At 49.6% G+C, this 11,922-nt stretch overlaps 1 protein-coding gene across 13 annotated transcripts in view; it reads right to left on the reverse strand.

Moving 5' to 3' along the window:
* ABCD4 (ATP binding cassette subfamily D member 4) overlaps window positions 1-11,890 on the reverse strand; it is a 15,695-nt gene extending 3,805 nt beyond the window's left edge. For 2 of the 13 annotated variants that reach the window (XM_017741838.1, XM_017741843.1), the window contains exons 1-13: window positions 11,772-11,890; window positions 11,527-11,654; window positions 11,216-11,355; window positions 7,899-8,015; window positions 7,485-7,610; window positions 6,573-6,623; window positions 3,856-3,950; window positions 2,782-2,903; window positions 1,840-1,931; window positions 1,572-1,661; window positions 1,095-1,303; window positions 711-802; window positions 469-505 (exon numbers count right to left, since the gene is read on the reverse strand). In XM_017741838.1, the coding sequence (XP_017597327.1) occupies window positions 469-505; window positions 711-802; window positions 1,095-1,303; window positions 1,572-1,661; window positions 1,840-1,931; window positions 2,782-2,903; window positions 3,856-3,950; window positions 6,573-6,623; window positions 7,485-7,610; window positions 7,899-8,015; window positions 11,216-11,355; window positions 11,527-11,654; window positions 11,772-11,805 (1,333 nt within the window). In that variant the 5' untranslated portion in view covers window positions 11,806-11,890. The other 11 variants (XM_017741837.1, XM_017741840.1, XM_017741844.1 and 8 more) reach the window with 11 other exon arrangements.
* Between the last annotated feature and the right edge of the window lie 32 nt (window positions 11,891-11,922).

Below are 11,922 nucleotides of genomic sequence, written 5' to 3' on the forward strand. Positions count from 1 at the left end.
TGCGTTGGAAGAGTGTAGGGGAGAAAAAAGGATCCACATACTCTGACCACGACAGTGTGTGAAGCCCTGGGGCATCATTTTGAACAAGTGGAACGGTAAAAGATGGAGGTGGATTAAAAATGAGATGAAGGCAAACATGGCTTGCTGAAAGTCAGGCTGTACCAAACAAATCAGATGTATCCCAACAGCAACATACATCATGTCCAGCACAGCAGGAAGAGCACGGCCAGCTTGTCCTCATTGTACTAAGAGAGCAACTTCTTATCAAGTAAGTACGCTCCCTCACAAAAGGGAGGGGACACGGAGTTGACCTTAGCACACACTAATCTTCTAGGGAACACCAGAGCAACAAAAGCAAAATGGATGAGTGTTCCTGATGGGACATGGCAGGGGAGAAGCTGCACTGGGTACAGGACAGTGAGCCAATACCACAGCATTGGTTAATTGCTCTAATGGATTTTCACAAACCTGAAAGTGGATAGATCTCCTTCAGGGGATAGATTACCTGTTTAAGAGAGCAAAAGAAACCATGTCAGAGGAAGCTGGACACTGTCCATCAGAGATGCAAAAGCACAAACTCAGGCACAAGGGAAGGAGCAGCCACAGCCATTCTCCCTCTTGCAGGTCTGTCTGCACCCCATGGGTTTGCAGGGCATGACCACAGCTTGGAGCAGAACTGAGGTCAGAGCAGAGCCAGACCCTGGGCTCACCTGCTCACGCAGGCTTCCATCCGTGAAGAAGGGCCGCTGTGGTAGGAACACCACTCCCCGGGGGCCAAAGCAGGTCAGCATCCTGATGCTCCCTGCACAGAGACACTCATCACACCTGCAGTACCATGCAGCAACTTCCCATTGCCCTGTGTAGTCCTGTCCCATGAAGCAGCCAACAAGACCCCACAAAGTGTGTTTGCAACACAGAGCAAAGCAGTGAGAGCCAAAGACTGTGACAGAGATGGGTGGCTCAAATCAGGGGATCAGTGACACATTCACCATCACATGGTGGCACTGGCCTCACAAACTGCCACACTGCCACCTTCCAAACTTGGGGTAGCCTTGGGTGAGAAAGAGAAGGCTGAGGCAAGTAGCAGTCCTTACCCTGTGTGCTCTCCCAGAGTCCTCCGAGGACCCTCAGGAGAGATGTCTTCCCTGTACCAGTGTTTCCCACAATCATCACACTGTTTCCTTGTGAGATCCTGAGGCTCAAGTCCTTGATGAGCAGCTTGCCAGATGAGGGTACTGAGAGTGTCACTCGCTCCAGAAGGAAAGCTGTGTCCCTTGGCGCTGGGTCCTCCCCAGAATGGCTGCTGGGCCACCACCAAGACAAAGAACGAGAAATCCAGGGGTAAGCAACCACACTGAGATTGGCAAAGATCAGGCACCTTAGACCTCCTGTGGCACTGTGACAGCAGCTCTGCCCCACACACCCTGGGAATGACAATTCACAGTGAGCACTGCCTGCTCCAACCAAATGCATGCAACAGACCGTGACACCAAGGGCCACCTCCATCCCATGGCAACCCCACACTCTGGCATGTAAGCTGCAAGCCAGCCAGTTGCTGAGAGGCGACTCACCTGTCCAAATCCCAACTGGTTCTGGCTTCTGAGTAATTACCATTTTTTTTTCTGCCAAGGCTCAGCAAGGTCTCCTGCAGTTCACCAATCCTAGACACACAGGAGGTTGCATGAATGCCAGGACAATTCCAGCAGCCTCTTCACAATATCCACACTTGCCCATGCTTGCACAAGAGCAACCGTTTCTTTTTTTTTTTAGCACAGACCTGGGCAGAGTCTTGTCCTGCACATCCCTTTCCTCCAGAGATGTGCCCACAGATAAGCTCACCTGTGTGTGTAGCCAGCAACATCAGTCACAGTGCTGGAGAGATCTATGAGCTGGCTGAAGCAGCCAATGAGGTAGATGGAAACAAAGGCATTCTGGGGAGAAATCACATGCCAGAGTACAGGTCAGTGCTGAGGTGGGATCCTGACCCTTATTCCATGACTCCAAGGAGGCAGCCAAGGAGTCCACACAGGCCACATCAGCTGTCTCAGCAAGATGAATGAGGGGTGGTGAAATCACCCAGGGTGGTGGGAGTGAAGATGACCACATTTGAAAGAAGCAGGGCTTCCCTGCTCAGTACAGCAGTTTTTGCCAGGTGGACACATGTCCTGTCACCCAGGGATGGTGTTTGCAGAGTGCCTGCTGGCCTGCCTAGGGCCCAGCATGCTAGCCCAAGTCACACGGGTCCATGCCACCAACGCTCTCTCAGCTCCGTATATAGCTCAGAGCAGGGTGTCTCAGCCTGCAGTGCCCACTTCGCTATTTTTAGCTCTGCATTCTCCATCACAAGGCAGTTTTGAGTATCTGGTAACGAGTCAGGTCAGGAACGTGAATGCAAGCCAGCTCAGCCTCACTGGTGGCCAGGCTCACCATGGGCAGTAGCTCAGGGCATAACCCAGACCCACAGCACTGGGCAGACCCCATCCCCACCTGCACTGCTGAAAACCACAGACTTCCCGACCTCCCAGGTTTTTTTAGACACAGAGGTCTGAGGTAGGAAACACTTATGTAGATGTGTCCTTGACAGTTCTCACCCCCAAGTTAATCATATACCAGCTGGCTACAAGCTCCCATTTCCATGACATGGTAGGTAGGGACAGTCTAACCTGAAGATCACGTGCTGCAGGTTATCTAGCCCCAGGACCACCAGCCCCACATGAAACCTCCATCCTCAGTGCCTGCTCACCCTCCACAATGGGGTCACAGAGATCACTCTTAGCTCACCTTGCTGACAAGGGCACTGAGCTCTGTTGGACTCAGGTCGCCGTAGACCCCAGAAAAGATGGGAATGGCAATGACCACGTAGCTCAGGATGCTGCCCAGATAATCAAAGGTGTTGATCCCAACTGGGCACAAGCACATTGAAAGAAGACAGTGAGTTAAAGTAGAAACCTCTGTCCCAGCCAGGCCCAAGTGCTGACCCTGAGCCCAGACAGAGGAAGAGCCATGCTCTTGCCTCAGCCCTTTATGATGAACCAGAGCACATCAGAGCACAAAAACCCATTTTGCAGGATAGCACAAGCATCAGAATGAAAATCCATTTGCCAAGCAAAAAGCACTTTAGGGCAGGCCCCTGAGCAGAGAAACATCATCCAGACACACAGCTCAGGGACTGCTATGGGGCTAAAGCCGCTTTGCCTGCTTGTTGCTACGCTTCAGTCAGGGGCCTGACTGACTCACAGTAAACAGGAGGGGAGGGCAAAAAGGAAGCTCTGGGGTGAGCTGGTTTGCCATGAAGTGTGTCTTGGGAGCACACAACAGGCAGAAAGACTTAAGATCCCAAATTCCCAGAGACGCTTCTCTTCAGGGTTCTCCCTCCCATACACTGCTCAGAAGCTCACTATGCTGCTGAGATCAGGAAGAGCTGTCTTTATAGGGGTCATTTAAAGCCAAAACCTGGACTCAGCAAAAAAGGAAGAAGGGATATTTTCAGGGGACAACTACGCTTAAGGGACAGGCTCTACTGGAAAGAAGTTTCCACATCTCCTAACCACATATACAGTCCTCAAATCTCAAGCCCTTCCCTCTTTTCTTGGCCTTTGAACACTTGACCCACGAAAAGCCAGATTCTGGGTCCTCCACAACTTTACCTCTTTATGAAGCTTTTACACAACAGGATTCCCATTTAGCACTGCAGGAGGCACCCTCTGTTCACCATCGGGGCTTTCATGCACCAGCAAGACGCAGAAGAAAACACAGCACCCACCCAACTGCTCTACCAGTAGAGTTCCCCAGCCTGTGGGCCACCACAATGGAGTTACCACACACCCCACTTCACCCCCCAAACTGCCCACTCACTGTATAGCCACAGCTCCTTGCCTATCAGCTCCCTCTGGGTCTTCAGCAGGCTCTGCAGCCTCCGGTCTGTGCGCATGTGCTCCACTCGCCCAGCCCTGTAAAAATAACATTGCAACATGCCACAGACATCCCAGGACCATGCGCTTTAAAACTGAAGCTTGGAACAGGCCTGGCACCTTTGCCTCCAACTAACAAGCTCTTTATTGACCAGGAACTGAACAGCCAGGACTGCGTTCCTGAAGAGTATCATCAAGGAACTCTGGCTGAAGCAAGGAGTCCTGAAAATCTCTCCCAGAGCCCAAGGCTGCTGCTGTTGCAGCAGGAGGAAGTGAAGCCAGCCCAGACACTGTCAGCGAGGCTCCAGCCTGAAGCAATACATACACCAGGTCAAACACAGTTCCCAAACACAGCCTGGTTGGAAAAGAGGGATGGCACTGCTACACAGCTGGAGCCAGAACGGAGAGGGCAGAGGAGAGCCCAGGGAGTGATAATCAGCCCACATGGCCTGCATGGCCAGCAGCCTCAGTCCACCTCTTCCCATTCCCCAATCCACAGGAATGGGACAAAGGCAAGTCCTGAGCAGTGCAACCCCCAGTGTGGGTACCTCAGCCCCACAACTCCCCCTTTCCCAGGGCCATCTCCATCAGGCCACCCACCACACAAGTTAGTGGTGATGCTCCAGTGGCCAGGCTGCGTCAGGAGCAAGGAGACATCTCTAAACCACCACCTTTAAGCAAGCGTGGCAGCTCCTTCTGCTGCTTTGCAAGGCCTGGGCTGCCCTCAGGTGGCAAAAGGCAGAGAGAGCTCCACATCTCACTTTAGACTCCCACCCACCATGGCAGCTATTGCCCCTGACATCCAACACAGGCTTGTGCCTACTACAAAAACCACACTCCCACCATGGTCTATGTAACAGAGGAGTCGCTAGGGCCCAAGAAGATAAGGCCAGAAGCAGCACAAAAACATCCAAATTCAGATTTTTGAAGTCTCATTTCTGAAGATTCTCAGTTCATAGAAAAATACATTTTCTTTCTCAAAAATGCGTCTGGTTAGAATTCAGTTTGGCATTACTGCCTTACAATACAGCTCAGGTAACTACTGAGCTGCAATCTTTGCTGTCCATGTATTAGGAAAGGACAAAGCCTTGGATACAAGGAGTTAAAGATGAGAAAGGAACTGCAGACCAGAGCTATTATTCTGTTGCAGATGAGGAGAGATTGCTGTATTTCCTCTTTTCCTCGCATTCACTTCACTTTTAAAGCAAGTTTGCCAAAGGCTTAGTAACAAAAGAAGTAAAAAAGGTGGCAGTGCTCTGCTTCTGTTTCTTTCTTTACCAAAACAATGGTTGGACAGTCTTAAGAGGACAAGATGACAAGCTAGAGAAGTCGAGCAATCAAAACCATCCACTCACCACATGCTCTTCCTCTTGCAGGATTCTAGAAATGCAACCTTTTAAAAAATTCCTTTATTTTTAATTACGATGCATACCATGAAAAGGCCTGATTGTGTGCCACTCAGTTAAGATATAGTTTCACATAAAGTGAAGCTTTTCTACTAAAACACTGTACTGAACCAAGATATTCTGTTTTCTGGTATAATAATCCACTTTCCACTTTCTACTTAGTAATAGAAAAAAAAAGTTCAAGATTGTGAGGGAAAGTACTGCATCTAAAATAAGGGCATGTAATTAGAGTATCTTTTCATTACAAAAAATTATCACCAACCAGTAAGAATCAATCAGTCCACAAGAAAAAAACTCAGACTTGCCAGTGCAAACCAAGATTGATTTCAGTTACTTAAAGCAGTTTCATGCCTGTCAACATAAGTTGTTATGATATCAGTGATTTTGACTCAAACCACTGTGGGGACAGCACCACAATACTTGAAATGCCCACACATTACAGCATGAAGGAGCCAAATACAGATCACAGGCAGGGAAGACCAGAGAGAGGACAGGTGCTACAATTCCTGGAAGAAGTGCAATTTGACAACATGCAGGGCAAAGGCAGACTCATGACAAGAGAGAAGCAACAACAACCTCCTGCCACTCCAACACAAGCTACAGCAAATTCATGGCTCTTTTCCTGGGTTCTCAATATTTCTGTGAACCAAGTAGCAGCTCAACAGGCTTCAGGGCATCACTAAAATGCAGAGGTGCTGCCGGGCTCCTGATAGTGTGCTCAGCTCTGGGGTGAATGGCACTGAGCAAATTCAGAGGACCAGTATAGCATTTGGAGTGTCAGGGCACAGACTGACCAAGAGGAGCAAGCAGAGGTAAGGTGGCCAGGTAGCAGCTAGCACACCCACAGAAGACAGGCAGGCTAGCAGTAGCAGGATGTGGCCAGAAAGAGCATGCAACAAGTCCTCAGAGGAACCAGATGCAATAAGACTTTGAGCAATCCTCCAGGCAAGGACCTGGCAAAACATCAGTAATGGTCTCTAAGCCAGCACCAAATCTGTATCTGCATCTGAGGACGTTAGAAGGGAGGCAAAGGAGAAACAGTTGTCTCCAGTTGCTGTGGATTATTTCTGCAGATGATGCACAGAATGCAAAGAACAGAGTGTCAGGGCTGTATGATGCTGCAGTGGAATGGAAGGGACAGAAAGCTCTGGCTGCAGACACAGAACTTGGGCTCCCTTGGGATACGTGAACACCACAAGGATGCTCTGAACTGGGACAATCCTTTTGAGGATACAAAGAAATTAAGACTACTAACCTGTAGAAAGCAGCTGGTTCTGCATTGACACGAATCTGCATGTGCTTGAACCTGTACAACCAAAAAAACATTGTAATTGTGCATAAATGCTCAGTGAATTATGTAGCCAAACCCATTCCTAGAGGAAACTTGTCTTGCACGTTAGAGCAGTGATCTGACGCATCTCTTGACAGAAATACTCAACAGGCTTGAAAGGCACCAGAAACCAAGGCTTAACACAAGGTGCCATCATTCAGGGCCAGCACAGTGGTGTATTTGTTTGGTATCCTGCTCTCTGCACACATCATCTTAGCCCTTGGGCTTACTGTCTGCTGGTAGTCCAGCATCTCCACCATATAAAATCACTGTAGCCAACTGCCCTGGGCTGGGTTCCCTGTGCCACAACAGCTGATGCTGCTGTCCCTGGATGCCCTGAGCCCCAGAAAAAGCTAGAAAGCCCCTGCTACACACACAGCCAACACTGCAAGCAAGGGGGAGGAGGTGAGTTACAGAGCATATGGAAAGACTAGGCTGTTTTAGGAACCTAGTGAAGGCAGGGGTGAAGCAGACACCTGATTTCTGTCAGTAGATACAGTTTACTGAACGTGCATCTGCACCCAAGGAAGCTCCATGTGCAGTTTTCTTCAACACATCCCTAGCAGAAGCACCAACAAGGAGCAGGCAAACAGCCTGGAGACTGAGCTGTCAGACTGAACCAAAGGGCATTGCCTGCCATGACAAAAGGCTGTGAATGGTTGGCAGGGGCTCAGTACACTGACTTTGAGGCACCCTTACACAGGTAGCCTTCTCTGAGTGTGGGGAAAGTCACAAACAAGAGAAGTAGCTATATACACAGCACTGAATGGGGACAAAAAAGAAGCTTTCACAGGAGCTGCCAAGGGGCAGTGAAAACACAGCTCTGCTGGGACTCACCTGAAATCCCCCTCCAGTTTTTCCTGCTGCACAAGTTTAGACACAATTGGGCTCATCAAAACTTTGTTAACCATTGTCCCAATGACGAAATACCCAAAGATGCTCACTGGGCCTAGCCAGCCTGTGCTACAGAAGAGAAAGAGAAGTCAGCTAATAATCCAAGCAAAAGGACACTCCCGTACCATTAAGCTCAAGCAGTCAGAACCCTCAGCTGTCACCTCTCTTGGCTTTCACAGAAGTTTGCAGGCCAACATTGCACATCCCAGCATCCCCAAGGCAGAATTCTCTTCAGAGAGTAGAGACCACTCACCCATGTGTACAAATATCTGTCTGGGGAGTTGTAACATGGGTGGCAGGCTCCAAAAAAAGAACACCGAAAAGAGGTGTGCAAGCAGGACCGGGATACATCCTTACCTGTGAAAGCACTGGTATGTGTAGTAGGCCAGTGTGAAGGGTGAGATGACAAGCTTGCTGGCCATGGAGCTGAGCTGCCTGCAGAACCTCTCCACATCCTGGCTGATGCGCTGGTCCCTGCTCAACACAAAGAGCCATTGACACTGTTAGAGCCCAGAAGCAAGAGCCAGTACTAAATCCCTAACAGGGCACAAACCAGGCTGTTTCATTGCATGAACGTAGGAGAGGGTGCAGGTGAACAACCTTGCCTGAGAAGGACCTGCAGCTCCCCCACAGGAGACCATTTTCATGGCCCAGCAGGACCCACCCACGGGCCTTCTTGGCACCCAGCAAGAACAGCTCTTGCCATTGCTTTCACCCTGTTCCTTGTATTTATCCCTTGTTCGACTTTCAACAACACTACTTAACAGTTGTGCTGAAGGTCTCTGCATCATTGTCCTTAACTCCTCTCCTGGAACAACCCTCACAGTATGAAAAACTACTGAACTGTCCCCCTAACCTTTAGTACTGGGCTGAGATGTCGTCAGACCCACCAGGACAGGCTAGGGCATAGGACAGGCCTTCACCAGCTGTTGGATATTTGCAAACACTTCCATCAAAGCTACCCTTCCACAGTAGCTGGTCCCTTGGCTCTGAATGGAGTGCCTCTGGTCCCTTTGCTGCAAGGAAGGAAGTGCTTCCACCTACCCCAGCCCCCAGGAGCAGGAAGCAGCACACCAAGCTTTCTCACCTCACTGGCAGCAGGCACATAGGTGACAGACCCTCAAATCCCATCTATCCCACTGCTGAGATGGAGTTGCACTTGGAGTAACTAGGAAGAATTTCAGTATATTTACTCCCTCAGCACTTCATCTGTCCAGAACACATGGATGAGGGCATCAGCCTGCTGTGCTAAGCTCTGGTGGAAAGGCCATAACTGCATGTTGGAGTCAGAATGAAGAGCAAGGATGGACTCCTGGTTAGTCTCAGTGCAGATACAACCACAAGGACATTCATTTCTCAACACTTTAGCAGTTCAGGAACAGCAGTGGATTTAATTCTGGGGCAGCTCTCACCCTGACTGACCTTACAGTCATCATTTTTCCTTTTCCTCAGGCTGTAATTATTCCCATAAAACTGTAACTTAAATTGCGCTATAGTCTCATAGGAGGATACTGCTTTTTACAAGCTATTAAGCAACATGAAATGAAAACACATGAAACACATGGAAGCATCAACTCAAATGCCCTGCTAGGTGCTGCAAGTGTTTGTATGCCACCCAGAACCCACTCTTCTTTCCTTCGAAGTGGATGATTCCATGCATTTAACACTCCAGTTTGGTTTGCACTGCATAAATGGGAGGTCTCTTTGTTGCTCTAGCTTGTTCTTTAAGTACCTGGTACAGGGAAAAAACTCTAGTCAAGGAATTGCAAGATTAAGAGAATTTTTGCAATGGCACAAAAAACACACTAAACAGCAAGACTGAATGTTGGAGCAGAAGCAAGGTGTAATGAGAAATACTCCACAGTAATCCCACACATTTGGTCTGCAAAAGTCAGGAGAGCTGTCTCTTTTGCTGCAGAGCACACTGACCCAGTTGTCTCCTACATTTCACTGCACAACGTGAACAGGTTCCCTAGTTAAAAATAAACCTGAGCAGAATAATCATGTGCTGAGGGACCTCTGTCCTCGGCTTCCCCTCCCACACCCAAAGAAAAGGACAGGCATGCAGGAGCTTCCGGCTTCAATGTGCTGCACTGCCTGGGAAGTGCTGCATGCCCTGGGGACAGACATGGCTTTTTAACCCCTCCTTGCAACTCCAAACCACTGCAAAGCACTCTCAGAAATGAACATCTAATGATAATGGGAGTAAACCCAACAGCAACCTGGAAGTGCATCAGCTTGATGATGATCACCAACTGCCAAACGTGTAGAGCTGTTTGACCCAAGCTGAGCCCTCTCTCCTTGCTTGCTGCCCCCCCTTAGATACCCATTATGTCTTTTTGCAGCAGCCACACAAACCACCCTGCTCTGCAATGAAGAAGCAAGGACAGGCAGCCAGGAGCAACAGGCAGAAAAGTGCAGAGGCTGCTTCAGTTCCTTGAAGTTACTACTATTAGCAAGAGTTAAGGGATCCCTGCAAGACAGCAATTTTGCCCCAGGACCCTGGGTATGGTCTCCTCTGGTGCCATCAACATGGGGAATGGCACCAGTGCAGTGACTAGACCAGAGGTGCCCACTCCAGCAGAGGAGAGCTTGGCCTCTCAAAACAACTGTATAACACCACATAATTTGGAAAATGTTACCTCTTGATTTCTAGTTTTTCAGCTAGTATTTAATCATGACTTTAAATTCTGGAGAGGGAATAAAGGCTTCTACACTGGGATTAGCTCAATTGGTTAAAGCATGGTGCTAATAACACCATGGGTTCAATCCCTGCGTGGGCCATTCACTTAAAGAGTTGGACTCAATGATCCATGTGGGTCCACTCCAACTAAGAATACTTTGTGATTCTGTGACCTCTCACATGATGTCTGACATAGGATCTTTAGCTCTTCACAGTACACAACTGTGACAGCAGTGCCCTGTGTGCAAGGACAGGCTGCAAGGCCAAGGTCCACACACAGCTGTGAGGAAAGGCATTTGACCTTTGCTGCACATCCCAGGTAGATCAACAGCTCTGCAGTAAGCAGGACAGTGCACAAAGCAAACTGGAGAGGGACCTCTCAGGGGTGGGGGGACTGGGATCTGCAAAGAGAGACTGAATCCTCCTCCTCTTATATTTCAAGTCACCCCTGACACTTCCTTCCTAGGAACAGGAAAGGGAAATGTGGCCCTCATACAGTGCAAAACAAAGCCCTTCCTGGATGTGTCTCTTATGGGTTATTAAACCACTAAAAAACCAAATGAACTGTGCTCAGCTGCAGATTCTGGTGTTTGAAGTTCAAACAGAACAGGGACTATCCTAATGCACTGGCTGCATGAAGGCAAGGAGAAGCACTGCTGACTCCAGCCAGACCCTTTGCAACATCACACAGTGTTAAGGGTTGAGTTTGCAGACATGTTTTATAGCACTGGATCCCTGCTCCGATGGGCATCCATTTTCCTCGCAACTGAAACATCCTGCCCCTAAAACCACCACGACTGCCAGTCACAGGAGTTCCCAGCAACAGGTATCACCTCCCACCAGGGCAGAAGAGGATGCCTAGATTTGTGCCTAGATGGTAAAAGCTTCTAGGGCTCAAGCCCCTACCCAGAGACACAGAGAAGTCTGAAAAGGTGCGCAGCAGCCCTGGAGAAGCCAAGCAAGATACTGAAAGAAGCTGCCGGCAGCCTACGGGTTATCGATGTCTTCACGCAGCACGTGCAGGCTGTAGTAGACCTGGCCTTGGAAGTAGCAGCTGTGGAGGTATTCAGTGAGGGATTTCCTCCAGTTGATGTACATCATGTTGCAGATAAACTGGTCGAAACTTTTTAGCTGGAACGAGGGCAAAGAGATGGATGGGAAGAGATTTTTCAAAATTAAATAAAAACGAGCAATTTGTACTAGTGATCCACCTGACACCTAATGGGGCATGAGCAGGATCATGCCAGGAGCCGTGGGCAGCTTTCCCTTCCTCTCCCAAGACACGTGAGCCTCTCGTCTTACCGTGGAGTTCACAATGATCAGAGTCACGGCAATGGCAGTCAATGTTTTGAATCCGGAGAAGTCCTTGTTCCCTAGGACCTCATAGTACTGGCTGGGGATGACGCCGACCTGGTAAATAACCAGCTGCTCTGGAGGAGAAAGGCAAGCAGGGGAAGGAATTGAAGGACAGCGGTGACAAGGCAAAGTGGGGGACCACAGGGAGCAGGCGTGGGGTGCAGCCCCCCATCCCCACCACCCAGGCTCACCCAGCAAAGCGACACCGAGCAGCGTCAGGAACATGAGGGCGCTCGGGGAGGGCCACCCAGGAAAGAGCACGGCCAGGAGCCGCAGGAACCGCCGCAGGAACAGCCCGTCCAGCCGGGAGCCAGCCCTGCAACAGAGGGAGACGCGGGGACC

The sequence above is a fragment of the Corvus brachyrhynchos genome, unplaced genomic scaffold, assembly GCF_000691975.1.
Source record: "Corvus brachyrhynchos isolate BGI_N302 unplaced genomic scaffold, ASM69197v1 scaffold115, whole genome shotgun sequence".
NCBI lineage: Eukaryota > Metazoa > Chordata > Aves > Passeriformes > Corvidae > Corvus > Corvus brachyrhynchos.